Below are 23452 nucleotides of genomic sequence, written 5' to 3'. Positions count from 1 at the left end.
CTCTCTCTCTCTCTCTCTCTCTCTCTCTCTCTCTCTCTCTCTCTCTCTCTCCCCCCCCCCCCCCCCAAACAATCCAATAATGTAGCATAACAGTCCCTAGTTGTTTTTCTCTTTTCCAAGTAACCTATGAAGATTATATAATTATATAGATACTGGACACCAGGCACTGTTAGGTGCAAAAAGACTGCAGCCCTGGACACAATCCCCATTTTCTATAGAAGGTCTAAGACAGCTGGGAACTGCAAAAAAATCACAAAACTTTATTGTTTTGTTTTAGATGCTCAAGTGGTATATAAAACTGTGGTAGCAGAAAAGCATTGGCAGTAAATTGTACATAAATAAAATTTTAAATGAGCAGTGTAAAATTCGGTTCTGACAGAATGATATTACTTCTGACCAAGGCCCAAAATGGATGAAAACTGGTGTCTCAAGTAAGCACAAAAGACTGATGCCTTAAGAAGGCCTGTACACATAAGATGGTATCAACCCTTGATGATTTGTCCACTTGCCTAAGGTATCATTCATTTTTGCCCAGTGATGGTCATTTGCTGGCCGACAAACACCACATCGATATTGCCCGATATTGCATAATAGCTCCACAACCACTGATCCCAGTGATGCAGAGCATTAAGACTACATGCCATACCTAAACACAATGGCTACCAAGAGCCTCATGATCAATACTGGAGTGACGGGCTAAGACTCAGTCTTCACAGAGACTGATGACCCCAAACTCAAGGAACATTTGTAATTAACTAATGCAATTGCATACAAGAACCCCCATGGAATAATTAAAATACAAGAAATCCCCCACCCAAGCTAACCTCTCTAAAACTTGCCAGGCAGCTGTTTATTTTTAAGAATACAAATTAATAATAACTCCCAAACATGTAAATCTGATTGTTGCTGGTTTACCTCCAGTATTATGGCACTCAACATTAACTAAAATGGTTAATAACACAAAAAGGTCACAGAATAATTTAGTGTGTAACATCGATGCAGCAAAGCTTACCATTACATAACATCAGCACAAAAGGGTGTGGCCTGTAAAAGTAACCACTACACTATGCAATTTATATCCTGAAGGAGAGGCTTGGGTATAACTAAGACCTGTGGCCACCATAGTCATTGTCTAATAAAACTTTTCTTTGCATTTTCAATGCAATCTCGCTGCTCGATTACAGTTTGAATGCTGGTGCATGACAACGGATCCAGGTTTCATTCAGAGATTTGTATGTGCAGAAACAGCAGATTGCAATTAAAGACAGACACACACTGCAATGAAACATTATTTCCAATAAAATTTGATCAAATGAGCAATTGCAGCAACCACCATGTTCACTGCTTTACAACTCCAGTTTTTTGCGCAAGATATTGTGTACTTGCTCAGTTGAGATGCCCAATGTCTTAGCTATCTCTCATGCTCCAACTAGTAATCTTTCATTATGATATTGTGGAATTTTTCTGTGTTCTCTCATTGTGCTGACTTCAACTGGGTGACCATACTGATTTCCCCATCTTCAGTGCATTTATTCATATTTAGAATCATTAACTGAGAAGTACGTTCTCTTCAGTACTTGAACAGAGTCTTCCAGATCTAATATAACTTAAGTTTTGATTTGTCCAGCAGTACAGCCCTTCAAAGGAGAATGTTAAACAATACAAAAACCAAGCTTTCATTCCATGTTCTGAAGTGCTTGCTACAATGAGCAAGCTCAATGGCAGCCATTAGTTAACTGCCTGACGTAGCTGAATGACTGCTACAAGAATCAGTTACTTTCTGGGTCATTCCATGCCAAGTGGTCTAGAGATCCCCGCATGATCACAGATTTTGATGAAATTTTGTATAAACAATCACATGTTCCCTCTGAATACTGGTGAAATTTCGCAATCATTAATTCAGTACTTCAGGCGATATAGTCATTTGTTTGACCCCATAGTGTAGGTATCAATAGTGCAACCAAGAGTTTTCGCCAACTTTGAGACATAATATCTATAATAATATTTTCTTGAAAGAAATAAAGTAGGGTCATCTAATACAACTTTTTGCTGTCTCTTAGGGAAGGGAAAGAAAAGAACAGGTTTCCTGAGCGATTTGCATATGAATCATTTAAAGCAAAGTCAGCTGGGGCAGGGGGAGGGGGGGGGCGGGGGGGGGGGGGGGGGGGGGAGAAGGAAAGAAATATGGAGTTTATCTTTCTTGTACCTCTGGAAGTAACTGCAGGATACATCTGAAACCTAGCACATAACTTACCAAATACAAGGGCTCAGAAAATAAAATTTCATTTTCGTCCTTTTCAATCATTTACAAATTGAGGGCAAAGTTGACAATTTTTCTACAAAGGAGGCTTAATCACTACTGGTTCCATTTCAAGTGGGAAAACCAGCATACCCATCACAATAGGGGTGACGCCCAGTGCCAGTCACAGGTGAGTTTCTTTACCACAGATTCCCAAACCTGGTAAGGGTTTCTTTACACAGGATCCCAAGCTGATGATACATTTCTGTAAGCATCAGAGGCCTAAGCTAGAAGATTTTAGGATCCTATATTTACTTCAAGCTGATTGACTGTTTAAACAAAATTCATTAATTTGCTGCAGAAAGCTGTGAGGAAAGTTATACTTCCAGCCAGACGATGTCAATCACGGTATTGTCTGGGAAGAAATTTTGATAAGACAGTTATTGTTGTGGTCTTCAGTCCTGAGACTGGTTTGATGCAGGTCTCCATGCCACCCTATCCTGCGCAAGTTTCTTCCTCTCCCAGTACCTACTGCAACCTACATCCTTCTGAATCTGCTTAGTGTATTCATCTCTTGGTCTCCCTCTACGGTTTTTACCCTCCACACTGCCCTCCAATGTTAAATTTGTGATCCCTTGTTGCCTCAGAACATGTCCTACCAACCGGTCCATTCTTCTCGTCAAGTTGTGCCAAAAACTCCTCTTCTCCCCAATTCTATTCAATACATCCTCATTAGTTATGTGATCTACCCATCTAATCTTCAGCATTCTTCTGTAGCACCACATTTCGAAAGCTTCTATTCTCTTCCTGTCCAAACTATTTATCGCCCATGTTTCACTTCCATACATGGCTACACTCCATACAAATACTTTTAGAAATGACTTCCTGACACTTAAATCTATACTCTATGTTAACAAATTACTCTTCTTCAGAAATGTTTTCCTTGCCATTGCCAGTCTACATTTTATATCCTCTCTACTTCGACCATCATCAGTTATATTGCTCCCCAAATAGCAAAACTCATTTACTACTTTAAGTGTCTCATTTCCTAATCTAATTCCCTCAGCATCACCTGACTTAATTCGACTACATTCCATTATCCTTGTTTTGCTTTTGTTGATGTTCATCTTATATCCTCCTTTCAAGACACTGTCCATTCCATTCAACTGCTCTTCCAAGTCCTTTGCTGTCTCTGACAGAATTACAATGTCATCGGCGAACCTCAAAGTTTTTATTTCTTCTCCATGGATTTTAATACCTACTCCGAATTTTTCTTTTGTTTCCTTTACTGCATGCTCAATATACAGATTGAATAACATCAGGGATAGGCTACAACCCTATCTCACTCCCTTCCCAACCACTGCTTCCCTTTCATGTTCCTCGACTCTTATAACTGCCATCTGGTTTCTGTACAAATTGTAAATAGCCTTTCGCTCCCTGTATTTTACCCCTGCCACCTTTAGAATTTGGAAGAGACTATTCCAGTCAACATTGTCAAAAGCTTTCTCTAAGTCTACAAATGCTAGAAACGTAGGTTTGCCTTTCCTTAATATAGCTTCTAAGATAAGTCGTAGGGGCAGTATTGCCTCACGTGTTCCAATATTTCTACGGAATCCAAACTGATCTTCCCCGATGTCGGCTTCTACCAGTTTTTCCATTCGTCTGTAAAGAATTCGTGTTAGTATTTTGCAGCTGTGACTTATTAAACTGATAGTTCAGTAATTTTCACATCTGTCAACACCTGCTTTCTTCGGGATTGGAATTATTATATTCTTCTTGAAGTCTGAGGGTACTTCGCCTGTCTCACATCTTCCTCACCAGATGGTAGAGTTTTGTCAGGACTGGCTCTCCCAAGGCCGTCAGTAGTTCTAATGGAATGTTGTCTACTCCCAGGGCCTTGTTTCAGCTCAGGTCTTTCAGTGCTCTGTCAAACTCTTCACACAGTATCGTATCTCCCATTTCATCTTCATCTACATCCTCTTCCATTTCCATAATATTGTCCTCAAGTACGTCGCCCTTGTATAGACCCTCTATATGCTCCTTCCATCTTTCTGCTTTCCCCTCTTTGCTTAGAACTGGGTTGCCATCTGAGCTCTTGATATTCATACAAGTGGTTCTCTTCTCTCCAAAGGTCTCTAATTTTCCTGTAGGCAGTATCTATCTTACCCCTAGTGAGACAAGCCTCTACATCCTTCCATTTGTCCTCTAGCCATCCCTGCTTAGCCATTTTGCACTTCCTGTCGATCTCACTTTTGAGACGTTTGTATTCCTTTTTGCCTGCTTCAATTACTGCATTTTTATATTTTCTCCTTTCATCAATTAAATTCAATATTTCTTCTGTTACCCAAGGATTTCTACTAGCCCTTGTCTTTTTACCTATTTGATCCTCTGCTGCCTTCACTATTTCATCCCTCAAAGCTACCCATTCTTCTTATACTGTATTTCTTTCCCCCATTCCTGTCAATTGCTCCCTTATGCTCTCCCTGAAACTCTGTAAAACCTCTGGTTTAGTCAGTTTGTCCAGGTCCCATCTCCTTAAATTCCCACCTTTTTGGAGTTTCTTCAGTTTTAGTCTACAGTTCATAACCAATAGATCGTGGTCAGAGTCCACATCTGCCCCTGGAAATGTCTTACAATTTAAAACCTGGTTCCTAAATCTCTGTCTTACCATTATATAATCTATCTGATACCTTTTAGTATCTCCAGGGTTCTTCCATGTATACAACCTTCTTTGATGATTCTTAAACCAAGTATTAGCTATGATTAAGTTGTGCTCTGCACAAAATTCTACCAGGCGGTTTCCTCTTTCATTTCTTACCCCCAATCCATATTCACCTACTACGTTTCCTTCTCTCCCTTTTCCTACTGCCGAATTCCAGTCACCCATGACTATTAAATTTTCGTCTCCCTTCACTATCTGAATAATTTCTATTATCTCATCATACATTTCATCAATTTCTTCATCATCTGCAGAGCTAGTTGGCATATAAACTTGTACTACTGTAGTAGGCGTGGGCTTCGTGTCTATCTTGGCCACAATAATGCGTTCACTATGTTGTTTGTAGTAGCTTACCCGAACTCCTATTTTTTTTTATTCATTATTAAACCTACTCCTCCATTACCTCTATTCGATTTTGTATTTATAACCCTGTATTCACCTGACCAAAAGTCTTGTTCCTCCTGCCACCAAACTTCACTAATTCCCACTATATCTAACTTTAACCTATCCATTTCCCTTTTTAAATTTTCTAACCTACCTGCTCGATTAAGGGATCTGACATTCCACGCTCCGATCCGTAGAACGCCAGTTTTCTTTCTCCTGATAACGACGTCCTCTTGAGTAGTCCCCGCCCGGAGATCCGAATGGGGGACTGTTTTACCTCCGGAATATTTTACCCAAGAGGATGCCATCATCATTTAACCATACAGTAAAGCAGCATGCCCTCGGGAAAAATTACGGCTGTAGTTTCCCCTTGTTTTCAGCCGTTCGCAGTACCAGCACAGCAAGGCCGTTTTGGTTATTGTTACAAGGCCAGATCAGTCAATCATCCAGACTGTTGCCCCCTGCAACTACTGAAAAGGCTGCTGCCCCTCTTCAGGAACCACACGTTTGTCTGGCCTCTCAACAGATACCCCTCCGTTGTCGTTGCACCTACGGTACGGCCATCTGTATCGCTAAGGCACGCAAGCCTCCCCACCAACGGCAAAGTCCATGGTTCATGGGAGGGGGGGATAATACAGAATGTAAACAATTACATTTTTCAAAGGTGACAACCTCAAATTATTAGAGTCACAAAAATGAAAAACTATTCTTTTTAGTGGATTCCCTATTCAATTTCATTTGAATTTTCTAGAGCTGAACACTGTAGATATGTCCTGAAAGACTACTTCCTAGCATTTTTTCTAACTCAAACTCCTCTCCTAGCCACCAGGACTTTTGATATCTTCCATATAGAGTAAATAACAATTTTATAACATAATAAAAGATGTCAAATTTAATTTGAGTACCAATGGAATATGGGACCATTTTCAATGCATCTATATGGTGTCATTCTTTTTGTAAGTCCTTATATGCTCACACTGCAAAACCAAATATAGTTTTTCATCTTTCTAATAAAATTGGTTTAAAACTGTCTGAATAAGACTTTTGTAAAAGTGAGCCAATAATAACCAGATTTGGCACTTCTCCGAGAAAAATTGTCATTTTTGTCGTCAGCTTGTGAAATATTGGAAACCAATAGAAGAAAGAAATTTTGTATTCTAAAATCTTGTATTGGTAAATTATTATGTGCAAAGTTTCAGGTTTATCCTGTACCTACATTTGGAGATGTAATAAGTGAACTTCAAATTTTTTTCAAGCATCTATTTTTTGACCAGGTTCGCTTCAAATTTTCCATCACTCAATTTTTTTTTTTTTATTGTTTCACTTAAGGTAGCTCAAGAAGCTGTATAAGACTGCTTAGTTTTGTTTGTTTCAAGAAAATATTGCCAGAGATAAGCCTCAAAGTTGCTTAAAACTCACGGGTGCACTATTGATAGCAGCACAATGGGGTCAAACAAATAATTACATATTTGCAAGTACTACATTGGTGAAAGTAAAACTCTACCAGTGGTCATTGACAACATTTGCAACTGTTCACATACAACTTCAGGAAAATTCCTGTTGATCATGTGGAAACTTTTTCCAACATTAGATCACTTGGCACAGAATGATCACTTCTCCAGTAGAATTTTCTGAGACCACAATCTAACACACAAAATTCCATATCTTTTATATTGAACTAAATTGGTTTACACTTAGAGCTTCCAAGACCTGGTGAAATCAGTCCGAAGTCATGAAACACTGGGGGCACTGAACAGGAGTAATGAGCTAGAGACATAGCAAGATTCTAAGCTATGGAAACTCTGAAATTCTGAACCAGGGTTCAATTACATATAAATGATAACACAAAACTAAAAAATTGATAAATCACATTACAAACATTTATTAGAATTGGCGAACAGCTTGTAATATGTTTTGAAGAGAAATTACACAAAATGCACACAAATGTGCTTTGAACTTAGACAATCAGTAAAAAATATGAACAATCAAATAATACAGCTTTTTTTCCCTCCACACACACACACGCATTATCACAAGTTAGAATAGTTCTTTCCTAATTCTCCAGTTCCTAGCAAAATACACACACATATGCACATCACACACTATTTGTAATAATTACTACCATCCTTTCATCCGTACAGCTCTACCTATGTTTCAGTCAGTCAAAATCATTACAAAGTTTTGTACTCTGCAAAGTTTTAAAGTTCATCTTTGGTGCCTATGTCATCAAGATCAACATCTGAGAGATCAATATCTTCTTCTGGCGGTAACTCTCCATCTTTCCCATCCCACGCTTCCGTTGGGTTAATCTTTGGAAGAGCCGCTCCTTTTACAGGTGCAGTAGAGCCTCTACCAAATGAGAGATCCCTAGAAGTAGACATAAAAGTAAAAACAGGATCAAAACAAACTGGGATTTACGCACAATTTTTGGTCTGCCTTATCCTCAAGACCAAACTACTTAGATCAATGAATCTAGCAACAATCACTGGCCACAAATGACGCATATGCAGTCACCTCAAAAATTTAGAATAAATATCTTAATAATATTCAGTAGAGAAACTCCCAATTGGAATATCGACAATGTAAGCAAAAGATAAGACTGCTACCTACTTTATGGTAAGTAGCAATCTATCTTTTCCTTAAATTGTTGATATTCACTACAGAAGTTGTCCAGTCTACTTACAGTGTAATATTCTTAGCACTACCATTAGCAAAACCTTTACTACTGTCATTTATTAATATTTTATTACAATTCTAAAGTAATTTACAGTACCACTAGTTCTCAAGTTAGGCACATGCTTAAATTTTGTTTCACCGTAAGTTTATCAGTTAGTTCATACTAGCCTTCAACAAAATTTGTACAAGCGACTATGAAAAGATTCAAATGGCTCTGAGCACTATGGGACTTAACATCTATGGTCATCAGTCCCCTAGAACTTAGAACTACTTAAACCTAACTAACCTAAGGACATCACACAACACCCAGTCATCACGAGGCAGAGAAAATCCCTGACCCCGCTGGGAATCGAACCCGGGAGACTATGAAAAGAACGAGAGCTATATGCCTCAGCATGTTTCTCAATCTCTCTTAACTAATACGTTTGCATACTGAGTGAATTAGAAATGCACACAGCACAGTGACCCAGGCTGATACAAAGGAGGGTGTGAGTGCTTCAAGTTAGAGGAAAATTGACATGAGCACTGAAAACGGTATTTTAGAGATATAAGAGATGGTGATTAATAACAGGTATGCAAAAAGAGTCAATAACATGATTTCTGACAACCTTTTGTAATTGTCACCTTAGGCATTTAAATCTGTAACAGAAAATATTGAGTCCTCCCATGGAACTTTTGCTACAGCATCAGAACAGACTGCAGGGCAACATTTAACAATTCAGCATTTTTATTTAAATTGTTCCTTCACCACTAGATCACTATCAAAGGCAAATTTGTAGTATTTCAATTGTTTTATAACAAAAACTTTTAGTGTCTTGATTAAATAATATGCAAAATATGATACTTTAAGAGAATGTAAATTATACCTCTAATCTTTAACCCTTTAACTGCTCCTGATGAGTTCCTTTGTACCTGTCCCTGTGAGCTCTAAATGTGTCTACGTGCGCCGCCTTAGTGGCACCTGTGTCCTCATGACATGTTGAGACGTGCTGCCGCTTCTTCTCCTGTGGCCTCTGGTCGTGTTAACGCACCCAGCCGTATATTCGTGCCGAGCTCCTAGTAGCTGTTCAGGGTTCCACCAGCACAGTTGAAGTCTCATGAGCATTTGCTGCTGTGTTCTTGTGTTGAAATTTTCACCTGCGCTTTTACTGACTGTTGACGCTGTTAATGTTTCGAGAAGAAAATGACACGCTGTTGTGGTTGTACAGGTGAGAAATCATCAAAATTCTCACTAGAAGCGACAGTGAGAATGAAATTTTCGACAGTGATGGTAGGGATTTTTCGTCGACTGAATCTCAAAGTAACAGGCCTGTCTCGTATACTTCAGCTGGAACAACGCATCTGTCAACACGGGAGGGATATCATTCAGAATCTGATGGGTCTGAGAGAGACAGTGAAGTGCCAGTGAAAAGAGCTCACTTTAGAGACACGTTTGACTGGAAGAAAAGTTATTTTCATCCATCTATGCATGCATTCGATGCTTCAGCTTCTGGACACAAGTGCGGTTTAGGGTCGGAGTCAAGTGTTTTGGGATATTTTCTGATATTTTTAATAGAAGAACTGATGAAATTTATAGCAGATGAAACTAAGATTTTTTTTTCTTACAAAAGAAAATATTCCAGAATCAGAGCATTCTCGTTTGTCCAGATGGAAAGAAACGGGTTTCGAGGAACTGCATCCCTTCGTCACTGTTTGTATGCTAATGGCTTGTGTGAAAAAGCTGAAGATCAGTCACTACTGGTCCACAGACACACTATTTAACACTCCTCTTTTCAGCAAAATTATGTCCAGGGACCATTTTCTGTTAATTTTAAGAATGCTTCACTTCAGTGATAACTCTGTCAACAATGAAGGAGACAGGTTATTTAAAATTAGGTATATTGTTGATAAAATTCGCACAACATTTCACAGCACATTTCATCCACACCAAAAGCTCTGCATTGACAAAAGCCTCTTGTTGTTCAAAGGGTGATTATCATTGAAACAGATCAGTCCCTCCAAAAGAAGTAGGTTTGGTATAAAAACATTTGTGCTATGCGACAGTCAGACGGGTTATATACTGGTTTTTGTTAACAAGCGCACAAATACTGAAATGGACTTCCACAATCTGGGGAAAAATGGTGACGTAGTAGCAACAACATTGATGAAACCATTTTTAGGAAGGGGACATACGCTCTATGTTGATAAGTGGTATTCAAGCCCAGACCTATTATTCTGGCTTCATAAACATGGAACAAACGCATGTGGTACTGTTCACAAAAACAGACGCAACATGCCAAAATCATAGAACAAACTAAAACTAGGATAAATACAGTTTATGTCCACTGGCACAATCCTTGTGGTGAAATGGTGTGACAAAAGAGAGGTGTGGATGATGACCACCTGTAATACTGCAGAAATGGTCGAGATGGAAAAGACAAATAGAAAGACAGGTGAAAGATTAAGGAAACCACAGTGTGTTGCAGATTACAACAAGAGTATGGGTGCTGTTGACCACTCTGACATGCTGCTGCGGTAAGTGCAATCAGTACGAAAGACTGTCAAGTGGTACAAAAAAGTTCTTTTTCCACATACTGGATCTGTGCATTTACAACAAGAGTATGGGTGCTGTTGACCACTCTGACATGCTGCTGCGGTAAGTGCAATCAGTACGAAAGACTGTCAAGTGGTACAAAAAAGTTCTTTTTCCACATACTGGATCTGTGCATTTACAACAAGAGTATGGGTGCTGTTGACCACTCTGACATGCTGCTGCGGTAAGTGCAATCAGTACGAAAGACTGTCAAGTGGTACAAAAAAGTTCTTTTTCCACATACTGGATCTGTGCATTTATAACAAGAGTATGGGTGCTGTTGACCACTCTGACATGCTGCTGCGGTAAGTGCAATCAGTACGAAAGACTGCCAAGTGGTACAAAAAAGTTCTTTTTCCACATACTGGATCTGTGCATTTTAAATGCCCATGCTCTCTACAAAGTAGTAACAGGACGAAAAATGCAACTAGTGGAATTTCATTTATGTCTGGTAAGAGAGCTTGCTGAAGCTTACACAAAAGAGTGGAGGAAAGCTGGTAGAGGAAGGCGCTCTGGAGAGGAGAATCCTCTAAGATTTACGGGGAGGCATTTTCCAAAGGTCATCGAGATGGAAAACTAAGAAACTTACGCCAATGTATCGGTGTGCAGTATGCTTGAAGCAGAAAGTGTGCTGAGAAACGAGATATGAATGTAGAGCATGCAACATACCACTATGTGTAGTGCCACGTTTTGAGGCCTACCACTCTAAACAAAACTACTTAATGTCTATAATCACTCAGAAGAGAAGAAGTGATACTGATAATTTTCTATAAGTAAATGACAACAAAAAAGAAATAAAAAATTATTTAAAAAATACAAAACTTGTACACAAAATAAAAACAAAAAATATATTTTTAATTTCGCCAGTGCTGGTCCAAAGCCCGGATCTAAAAGACGGATGGAAAATATATTCAGAAGGTGTAAAAGATAATCCAACACTTAGGATTTCTGATTTTGAAGCCATTTTACAGACGTGTTACTGCACTCTAAAAAACACGAACTGAATTTCTCAGATGCCATTAAATCTATAACATATGTTAAGCATAAAATTAAAACATGCATAGAGCTAGATTGCCGATTTAAACAAACATCACGTTTGTCCACGTGGCTGTCTTCCGCAGCACCTCTAACAATTAATTATCGTTAGCTTTGCCGTCTTAATCTTACTGCAATTAATGAAGAAGATTCACACTAGACGCGTTTCGCTTTTATTTACAAAACAAACATCTTCTGTGGTCACTGATTTTTTTTGCTTCATGTTTATATCTTTTGCACACCACTGCTTTACCTCTCTTCATTAGTGGAGATTGACGCCTAAAGATGACATCTTAGTATACACATAGCTGGCAGTTTTTTTTAAGTTTTCAGCTTTTTATTCCGCTGCATTGGCACTGTAGATCACATCACTTATGGAACTCTATTGGTGGGAGCATGAGCATTGATAATTGTGTGTCTTACTTGCAGATTTGAAAGTTAGAGTTGCAAGTCTGGGGGACTGAGATTTTAATTCTATGAGTGTGTCGATAATTTTGAGGTCAATAAGAAATCCATTGCCAAATTGTGGACAGTTTTTTGACGACGTTTTCCAAAGATTCCTTTATAAAGTTGGTATCCCTGTGATTCCATAAGGTCTTTATCACTGTTTCTGATTTCTTGAAGAGCCACGATTACAATTATGTATTTCTTCATGATATCAATGATGATTTTTAATTTTCCAGCTTAGCACAAGGAGTTAACATTGTGTGTGTCGAGAAGCACGAGATTTGTTTAGGTTTAATCCCATGATGTTTTTCAGTTTGTACCAACTGTTGAGTTTCTAGACGCTCCGATCCATCATTATCTTCTGAATGACAGCCCACGCAATCCGAATGCTGTCTTTCCTGCTATTTATATTTGCAGTCGGTGAAATTATTCTTCAAAAAACTGTTCATGGTCGGCTGTCTAAGGTGTCATCTTGGTGTGAAGATAAATGCTTGACTTACAATTCTGAATGTTATTCAGAAAGATGGTGATGAAGGATGAAAAATTACAACATGAAATTGTGGAGACAGAAAAAATAGGAGCCTGGCACTTCAAAAATTGAAGAAGCCAGCCAAAGAAAGACAAGGGTCATTAAAGGGCATGAAAATTAAAGACACCCTAAGCCACCATACTACTGGAAAGACTACTATATTAAATAACTATAATATAATTACCAACTATGCTGCACAGTTGCTTGTTTTTCTTTTGAAAACTGCTTCTGTCACTTTCATTCCACAACTTTGATAACTCATAGAAATGACATATTTTAACACATGGAGCTGCTGTATAATTTATTATTAACTGGACAACCAGTTTCGGTCATAGATCATTTTCCGGCACAAATTTCATACTAATTTGATTTCTTTGTCTTCCTTGTCAGTTTAATTACTATATGGAAATACTTTTTTTAGTTGCTGCACTTTAAGGTTGTTTTATTCATCTGCTTTTTGCCGATGTCCTTCTGTAATGATTCAAAGACTTTCTTTAAAACTGTTGGCGTAGAAGGGGAGGAAGGGGGAGTGAGCATAGTGGACACTAACTTACGACGAAATATGTATAATGTAGTGCTAATTTAGATTTCTTGGATTCTTCATACAAAACACTTTCTTCATGTTGTGTCAATCAGTAGAGCCTATTTTTCTTTGAAGAATTGTGAACAAAGTATGTATGTGGCCATCATGCTCTGATAACACCCACAACAAAAATTAGCTATTTTCATTCAAAGTAAAGCAAACAATTTTGTGTTAATGTCCTTCTGGTCATCAATCAATTACAATTTATTCATTTCCAGCCAAGAAGATGAAGCTATGAAAGCTGCTCAATTTCAAGAAGGAATATGAGAAACACATTTCATGAAACTTACCGTAAAAATTCGTTGATGCCATCTGTGGAGAAAGATCCCCTCAATATGGAATACTTCATCTTCTTGACATTCATTACTGCCATAGCTGGATAACCAAATCCACCAATTTCCAGCATTGATTCGAGTTCAGGTTGAGATCCAGCTTCTGCCCAAATCCACCTGCAAGCCACAATCAATGAAATGAATATATTCATATACTAATAATAGCCAATAGCTGCAAAATTATCGATAGAGGAAAAATAATGTAAGATATCAGATCAAAGCTAAACGTCACAAGAAAGTGTAGGAGTCGTGTAGTGAGTGCATCTCTAATGATTGAGAGAACACTGTAATTTTATTTGGAATTCAAACTACCGTATTTACTCGAATCTAAGCCGCACCTGAAAAATGAGACTCGAAATCAATGAAAAAAATTTTTTTCCCCGAATCTAAGCCACACCTGACATTTGAGACTCGAAATTCCAAGGGAGAGAAAAGTTTTAGGCCGCACCTCCAAATCGAAACAAAGTTGGTCCACTGTAATATGATACACAATTTAGATCGAAGGAATGACGATACAGCTACAGTAGTTTGGTTCGAGTCTTAAGCTTAGCAGTTAAGCTTTACCATGTAGCCATTGCTATGCGTCAGGTGCTCCGTCCGTATTTATACGGGTACCATTCTTTTTTCACGTGCTTCGTCTGGTTTGAATTGACTGCTTATTTTTCTTTGATCTGGTAAGTGCTGTTGTCTCACTCTAGTTTCGTAGTTTCTTAGGCAGACAGGATTTAAATGAGTTAGACAGGACTTAAATGAGTTAGACAGGACTTAAATGAGTTAGACAGGACTTAAATGAGTTAGACAGGACTTAAATGAGTTAGACAGGACTTAAATGAGTTAGACAGGACTTAAATGAGTTAGACAGGACTTAAATGAGTTAGACAGGACTTAAATGAGTTAGACAGGACTTAAATGAGTTAGACAGGACTTAAATGAGTTAGACAGGATTTAAATGAGTTAGACAGGATTTAAATGAGTTAGACAGGATTTAAATGAGTTAGCAGCAAACACGAAAGAATACATGGCAAAATGTTTATATTCATCTTATTTTTATGGTGAAGTGAATACTGCATGTCATTCCTATTAGCAACGATCTCTTGTCACAGGTAGGAAAAAATTCAGAATGTAGAGTTGGCCATATTGACAAACATCCTAAACAGTCATGCCAGTCGGATTTTCGTAGTACGTTGAAATGCTGCTACATTCGAAGATGACCAATACGGAATTTGTATTTACTTCGTTGGATAATGTATGAAAATTAAGTGGTCGAAACTCGAGGCGAAGAAAAAAAAAAGCTCGTCTTCTGCCTTTTTTTTTTTTTTTAAATTTACTGACGCAGAGGTTTTGTCGCCAGTATTTATCTTTGTGCCTGCCTGGAAAGCAAGCCTGTGTAGCTCTACATAATTCGACGGCAGAAGTTAAGTTGTGGTGGCACCAACCAACATTTTTCAGAACTCCCGCTTACTTTGCACTCTATTCTAAGTCGCATGCAGGTTTTTGGATTACAAAAACTGGAAAAAAAGTGCGGCTTAGATTCGAGTAAATACGGTACTCTTCTCTTACCAACAAGTATTTATATTTTAATGAACTAATATTTTTTTGTCTCAAACTGGCCTTAATGACATTACATGAAAATTTAAATTACAGTTATAATTCATTCTTGGTATTACTCACTATTTTCAAATGAAGGCAAAGTTTTTAATACATCTGTTCAAATATCATTGTCCTGTGTTCCTTTTCAATTTATGAAAAGAAGTGACTGATATAACTTCAGAAGTTGTTACGTTTGGAGGGCATAATGGTCATTGCAAAGTAAAAATTTTGACAAAATGTGTAAATGCTTCAAATAAGGTCCTATTTGCCAGTTTTTGAAATAATGCGTTGATTTTTTAATACCTTGTGTTGATGATAACTTTTCTTTTCATTCAGTGAGTGACTACTGTCCATATTGAGACAATGAAGAGAAATTAGCTATCCATTTGGTACGATTTCCTTGCAGAAAAAGTTGTTGTGCAAGTGTGTTTAACATTATTTCTTTAACTTTTCAGAGCTAAATATCTAACAATTTAAAAGGTCTAATGACAATCCCGACATATATGTTTAACATTTTTTCCCATAAATTCCCAGTGACATTATTCTTTTCCCTTAAGTATGATACACAAAATGTAAATCATTTTAGCAGAGCATACTACTTTCAAATGCAAAATATTGATGCAGCTCTCTATACTAGCCTATCTTGTTCAAGTATCTTATCTCTCTGCAACTGCTGCAAGCTACAGCCACTTGAACCAGGTTCTTGCAGTTAAGCTTTTTGTCCTCTTCTATTATGAACTCCACTATTACATAATTATCTATTTCCTAATGTCTCAGGATGTGTCCTGTCAACTGATTTCTTTGGTTAATGACAATATTATTAAAAGGATAGACACTATTCACCATATAGAGGAGACACTGAGTCACAGACAGGCACAATGAAAAGAAGACTGCTATGCATTTAAGCTTTGAGCCAGAACACCCCCCCCCCCCCCCCCACACACACACACACACACACACACACAAGACCACTGTGTCTTGCCTGCAGCAGCCAGACTGCAACTACACCTGATGAGATAAACAATTTGCTGTGGATGGTGGAGTACAGAGGAGGCTGGAGCAGGATGGTTGAAGGTTTAGTATTGCTTGTGGGAGGATGTAGGGATGTAGTGGGGACAGAATAGAGTTGCTAGGTGTAGTCAGGATATTTGGTGACGGGGGAAAGGGAGCAGAAATGGAGAGGACTAGAGAATGGGAAAAAAGATTACTGGATGTGTTGGTGGAATAGAAGGCTTGTGTGGTTTTGGAGTGGGATCATGGAAGGGGACTAGTGAGGGCTGGGGCCAGGGGGTTATCAGGGTGTATACGTCAGACAAGGAAAAGAAATCCTGGATTTTTGCCAGATTTCCCAGTTAAAAACACACTTTTTCTGTGTTAAGTGACAGTGCACTTCCCCTTAAACTGAAAAACTTACAAATTTGAATGCCACCAAACACAGAACTTTAGTTTCCAAAGCACTGAAATCGAGATTGCAATGCTGTTTTGTAAGTAAGCCAATCATAGCTCTTGTTACGTGATCTCGCCAGTTGATGACGGCAGATATCCGAAGCATTTGACAGGTTATGTAGTCAACAGTGATGTCACTTTGGCTAAGTAATGCATACAAACAATTAGGAAAGTTAATGGCTGAAATGATTATACACAATGTAGCTACGAGAAAAACTAAGCTTTCACATATATTGATCTCCAAGATTAATAAGCTAATCTTTCATGTGTAATATTTGCCTTTTTGTGTGTGTGTGTGTGACACTATAAGATACATCACACAAATGTACCCATAAATCTTAAAATAATTACATAAATGTCTGGTCTTCTGGGCTCTAAATAATTCTAAGTGGCTGGTCCTCAAAGTTTTAAATGAGAGTCAACACTGATTTTTAGAAATTCATTGCACATTCTCACACATAACAATTCATTTTGCATAATAGGAAATTTACTTTGAAATTAATGCTTTTCATTTCAGAAATTGCAAGAGTATGGGGAAAAAAAAGCAGTTTGTTGTTACGAAGTATTGCGTCGTCTTCGTCGTAAGGCCTTTGACAAATATTGCTGTTGGCAGATGCTTGTGTGTGCACTTTTTTTCTAAATGGCACATTTCCTTTACAACTAAAGTTTCATTTTGGTTTTTTCTCTTGTTTATGAGTTATTGCTGCAGGTGTTATACTGCAGTAGCAGGATACAGTTATACTCTTTGTTAGAGTATCAGTTCTTACCAGTCAAAATTACAAAAATTTAACTGCAAATTAGAACAAAAAATTCCCCAGAATTCCGAAAATTTCCCCAGGGCATACACACCTTGGCTATGGGAACATAGGATATATTGCAGGGAAAGTTGTCACTTGTGCAGTTCTGAAAATCTGGTGTTGGAAGGAAGGAACCAGATGGCACAGATTATGAAGCAGTCGCTGAAGTGAAGCACTATGTGGTTGGGCACCTTGATTCAGCTAGCAGGTGGTCCAGCTGTCTTTTGGTCACAGTTTGTTAGTAGCTATTCATATGGACAGACAGCTTGTTAGTTTTCATACCCATGTATTGGTTGCAACTTAGTTTGTAGATCACATGACTGCTTTCAGGTAGCCCTGCCTTTGATGAGATAGGGGATACCCGCGGCCTGAGTGGAGTAGGGCGGGGTAGGAGGACGTATGGGACAGACATTGCATCTAGTTCTATTGCAGGTGTATGTATGTGCGCACGCACACTTTTTCTACGTCGGAAGAAGGGCTTTTGGCCAAAGGCTTAACGTACAGCAGTATTTTCATTGTGCCTGTTTGCTATTCAATGTCTCCAATCTGGTCAACAGCAACCTACCCTTTTCATAATATTGTTATTTCGTCATGGACTTTCCACTGTTTGTTATTCCTTTGTTTAGTAAAGTCAAAGGTTTTTTTCCCCCCCTAGATGCAATTTGGTATTGCTATTAGTTATCCTTGTAGCATAACATTTCAAAAGCTTATATTCTCTTCGTGTCTATACTGCTTACCATCCACATATTACTTTTGTAAAACAGTGAGGAATTTTAGTATAAATATCTTCAGGAAGATACAGCATTGAATAGATCAATAAAGAAAGAATTAAGTACTTTTAGAGTATTTTGAACTATTCAGTTGCTCGTACACACACACACACACACACACACACACACACACACACACACACACACACACACACACACCAGTATTTATATGAACAGTTTTTTCACCACCTCAACATGTCAGCAAGGTCATTAGATTTTTTTTACTGCACGTGTGGAGAAGTATTTGATGGCAATCACACACAATGATACTAAAAGGAATTTAAAGAACAAAAGGAAGAACATTTACATTAATATCTCCCAGGTTGATAACATATGAAAATTCTACAGCCAGCTGCTTAACTGTCCCCCAAACTGACATCTCACATGTTTCTGACTATATGACTGCATTGTAGATGAAGAAGACTAGGCAAGTTACTGATATATAGAGTGTATTGTGTGTGTGTTACCTAACTAATTTCATTTATATGGTATTTACTGCATTAACATAATTTTTTTATTTTCTGCAAAAGTTTAGACATTTAAATGTGCCTGCATACAAAATCCTCTTGTGGCATCACATTGTATATTAATGTTTAATTGCTTTAAGTTAGAAACACAATGCTATTATGGAGAAATACAAAGCATAAGAAGAAAAACAATTCACTTAAAACTTACCCCCACATTTTCTGTTTGTACTTCTCACCCATTTTCTTCAATGTGTCTAGATAACTATATCGGCAATCTGACTGACAGTCCAAAATATGGGGCAAAACAGATACAACACAAAGTGGATGTTCTTCGCAGGCTTCTTTAAGGGTTTCTTCATTTATTATCTGCAAACAGAGAAGAAATGAGAGTTTACGAAGCACTGGTGCATAGTTGCACACAGTGAGGGACATGGATACAAACAAGGGGTGGACAACTGCTAAAATTATGTAGATACTTCAGGAAATACTGAAGTTCACAAACACACAGAAAGGTAAGTGTGCCATTCTGGTCTGGAAAAATAATACCTGAATGCCACAATAAAAAAACTTCCCCCTTATGCTCAACTTAGAAAGTTTGCTTTGTTTTCTGGTTTAACAGCTGAGACAGAGGTCATCTAAGGGTCATTCCACATCAAAGGGGCCAATATTAAAAAACGCCTCCACTCTACCATCTCCAAATGTAACAAAATTTGATGTGAAGATTCTATATGGCCTTTGAAGGTTACAAACCAAATTTCAGTCCAGTATCTTCAGTGGTTGAATTTTTAGGGGCTTTTAAAGAGAGGCTAATCATCTTTGTATCAACATACGAAAGTGCAAATGTGCCAAGATTGATAGGTCATTTGCTTTACTATACACAGACAACTTTATGCTGAATCACAACATGGCAAAAAAATTGGGATTTAGCCACATCTAAATATAGATACAAGCCTCTAAAGCGGCTAAAAAATTTGGCGAGCTATTCTGAGAGCCAAGGTTTGACTGACCACTGCTACTTTTCGTATGAACCAATCACACCAAAACTTCAGAGGGTTTTTTTCTATCTATGATGGCTATCTATTGATCAAATTTAATTAGCATTGGATGCTTACATGAAAAGATATGCATCTGCACACAAGTTGGCCAAAATTTTCTACATTCAAATTTTAGGGTATTTTTGGGAGGCATTATCTCAATTGTCACTTTTTAAATCCTTTTTTTTTCTTGCCACAGCTGGAAAGAGCATGCTTTAAGCTTTCAAAGTTACATAGTTTAATCTCTGGATCTTGCACACCAATGGGTAAGAATAGCTATCAAAAGCACGGACAATGGATTATCGATAAATCAAAAAATTAATAAAATTTGAAACTTTAAACCAATAAAAAAAATGTGTAAGTGTAGTTTCTTTCAGTAGTATCAGATTTTCCTGAAGTTTAGGGAATGTAACTATGCTAATAAGAAGTGTTTTTACATCATTTTACAGTATAGAATATAAATACGAGGGCCGTTCAGAAAGTAACCTCCGGTTGATTTTAAAAAAATACACCAAGTTAAATAAAAATATTTTAATATATACATCTTACAACTACATCTTTGCACTATTTTTCTACATAGTCTCCACAGCGATTGAGGCACTTATCGTATCTCTTCACAAGCTTTGAAATTCCTTCTGCATAAAAAATCACCCGTTTGTGCCTGGAGCCAGCCTGTGATCGCATCTTTGAGCTCTTCGTCGTCATCAAACCGCTGTGACCCGAGCCATTTCTTCAAATGCATGAAGAGGTGATAATCACTTGGCGCCAGGTCTGGGCTGTAAGGTGGATGGTTGATAATGTCCCACTTGAAGGACTCAAGAAGGGCCATTGTTCTGCGAGCAGAGTGAGGACGGGCGTTATCGTGCAAAAAAACGATACCGGAAGTCAGCATACCACGGCGTTTGTTCTGTATAGCCCGTCGTAACTTTTTTATTGTTTCACAGTACACGTCTTGATTAATGGTCGTACCACGTTCCATGAATTCAACCAACAACACCCCTTTGGCATCCCAAAACACCGTTGCCATCAGTTTTCTGGCAGAAAAATCTTGCGAGGCTTTTCTTGGTTTGGTAGGCGAATTTGAATGTGCCCACATCTTTGATTGTTCTTTTGTCTCAGGGTTCACGTACTTAATCCAGGTTTCGTCACCGGTCACGATTCTGTTTAACAATGGTTCTCCTTCGTCCTCATAACGTGACAGAAAGTCTAATGCAGAGGCCATTCTTTGAGTTTTGTGGTGGTCGGTAAGAATTTTGGGCACCCATCGTGCACAGAACTTACTGTCACCCAATCTTGCTGTCACTATCTCGTACAAGAGTGTCTTAGAAATCTGTGGAAAACCAGTAGACAACTCCGACATTGAGAAACGTCGATTTTCACGAACTTTTGCATCAACTGTCTGAACGAGTTCGTCAGTCACCAATGATGGTCTACCACTCCTCTCTTCATCATGAACGTTTTCTCGTCCACTTTTAAATAAACGTACCCATTCACGGACAACTCCTTCACTCATAACTCTTGGTCCATACATGGCACAAAGCTCACGATGAATAGCTGCTGCAGAATATCTTTTGGCTGTAAAAAACCTTATGACAGCACGCACTTCACATTTGGCGGGGTTTTCTATTGCAGCACACATTTCAAACTGCCACAAAAACTAAACTAGCGCAGGTACGACGTTCACTCGACCACGGCTTGATGCCGATTGACCTGTTGAGTGCGTGAACGCACAGATGGCGTCGCTACTCCCCCCACAACCCGCACTGTGACCAATCGGAGGTTACTTTCTGAACTGCCCTCGTATAATAAAACCTCAGAAAATGGTCAAGATTATAAAATCTATAAGATCATAATGGAATGCTATGTTGCTTTAGAACGTTCTAACCCTACAATGCATGGTGGTGCATATATGCATTTTCACTCCGTTTCCATCGGCATTATAAAGCAGCAATAGTGTTTTTTTTTTTTACGGCTCTATCCTCGCAGCAGTGATACATTGCTGATTCACCACTTTCAGTTGTTGCTTTCATTATTGGCAATTTTCACAGTGTCAGTTTTCTGTGCAGTGTAATCTTTGGTGTTGACATTGTACAATCTTAGTGTTGAGTACTGAGTGTTTGAGTAATCAACAGTCATTGTTTTAGCTGAAGGTGACCACTAAAACAATATGTTTTGATGGCCTAATTTGTATATTTTATGTGCAAGATTAAATCTTCTAAGCTTCAAACCCAGATGTTCATCAGCTTTCAAAATTGCTTGTAAAAGGTCAATAAATTATTGTATAAAATGAACCAAGAGACCCTTGCACCCAGCTACTTTGGCGGATCAGATGGAGCTGATTGTTACGAGTCATCATCACTCTATTATGACAAAAGTCATCTACAAGAAGTTGAGGAAATGTCACCAATGGAGAAGGAGCTTCTACAGCGTAGGTCTGGGCTTGATTTTACTGAAGATGCCCAAATTTGTTCATAACATAACGCATTGTTGATAACAAAATTTCTGTTCTTGCAGAAGACTTGCTGCAACCCACTTGGTAGTAAAGAACAACACGTAACCAAGAAGATTTTAACAGCAGTAACCATTGCGATGTCTGATTGGTTGAAGTTACCGACTAATGAAGTTTTTTAAACCTGGTCAGAAAATTGGTACCAAATGTGGCCCAAAAAGAATCATCCTACCATAATAAGCAAGAATCACCACCTACTGAAGATATGGATGTTGTTGATGCTCGTTTTACTGCTAATACTTCATTATCACCACATGGTGAATCACCATTAAAGCTTCAACAGATCAGCAAAAGGCATTCAATGGGATACATAAAGAGCAAAGTTCTGAAAGCCTAAGGCAGCATTACTAAGGTAATTGCCACAGCTGCTGGTGTGAGCCAAGTAGCCATTGCTCAAATGCAAATGGAAAAGTGCCAGAAATGTAAAGATATGGACATGTTAATTTAAAAACTTAAGATATTTCAGGCTTCAAGAAATAGCAGTAAAGTTCAAATTTTGACCCTGGCCCCAAATACCTGGACTATTGAAAAAACAGCTAAGGAATTTGCTGTTTCGACTAAAATGGTGGAGAAGTCTAGGAAACTAGAGATGGAAGATGGAATTTTGGCAACACCTGCAAACTGAAAAGGGAAGATTCAGAAGCAGAAACACCTGCTCCTTTGTAACCTAAAAAATAAAAATAAAATAAAAAAAAAAAAAATCATTGTTTATTGTAAGCAAAATGAACTCAACTAAGCTTCTCAAAATTTTGTGAACTTGGCTTCAGAAACACCCAGCCGAGGTTATTAGAGAGTTGGGGGGGGGGGGGGGGGGGGGGGAGGAGAAACTGTATGCAGTTTAGACTTGAAAGATTGTACACTGCAACAATGCTGTGAGGAATGTCCAGAAAAAAATAAAACTAGAAGCTTTTCTTAAAGACCCTTTTGAAGACTATGACCATAAAGAAACAGTGTAATACAAGCAATGGGTTCATACTACCAGAAGCAAATTGGAGACATATCAGAGCACTGCTGAAGATTTCATGGTGGCACTGATTTTCAAAATTACCAATTTAAGAAGCCATCACTTTCTGACAAAACACTAAAGTTTAAACCCTACGCAGCTAAAAAGAAATCTTGCAGGAAATTAATTAATAATATTGATGGATTTTGCTGAGAATTATTCATTTATTTTGGTGGCAAAGAATGTCAGACTATCAGCATTTGTTGTCTCTGTCGTGATAACAATTGCTGTCCATGCCCATCAAATAAAGCTAATAGCATATTTAAAGACAAAGATTGAAAACATGAAGAACATTTATTTAGTGATGGTTCAGCTGCTCA

The 23452-nt window shown here is 38.2% G+C and overlaps 1 protein-coding gene across 1 annotated transcript in view; it reads right to left on the bottom strand.

Moving 5' to 3' along the window:
• Nucleotides 1-7200: 7200 nt before the first annotated feature.
• LOC124606017 (protein disulfide-isomerase A6 homolog) overlaps nucleotides 7201-23452 on the bottom strand; it is a 43967-nt gene continuing 27715 nt past the window's right edge. Inside the window, exons 6-8 of the mRNA XM_047137983.1 lie at nucleotides 18795-18952; nucleotides 13475-13633; nucleotides 7201-7709 (exon numbers count right to left, since the gene is read on the bottom strand). Coding sequence (XP_046993939.1) covers nucleotides 7541-7709; nucleotides 13475-13633; nucleotides 18795-18952 — 486 coding nt within the window. The 3' untranslated portion in view covers nucleotides 7201-7540. The remainder of the gene's footprint in view (nucleotides 7710-13474; nucleotides 13634-18794; nucleotides 18953-23452) is intronic.

The sequence above is a fragment of the Schistocerca americana genome, chromosome 1 (assembly GCF_021461395.2).
Source record: "Schistocerca americana isolate TAMUIC-IGC-003095 chromosome 1, iqSchAmer2.1, whole genome shotgun sequence".
Classification (NCBI taxonomy): domain Eukaryota; kingdom Metazoa; phylum Arthropoda; class Insecta; order Orthoptera; family Acrididae; genus Schistocerca; species Schistocerca americana.
The sequence above is the reverse complement of the archived record's forward strand: the minus strand, read 5'-3'. Positions and strand labels throughout refer to the sequence as shown.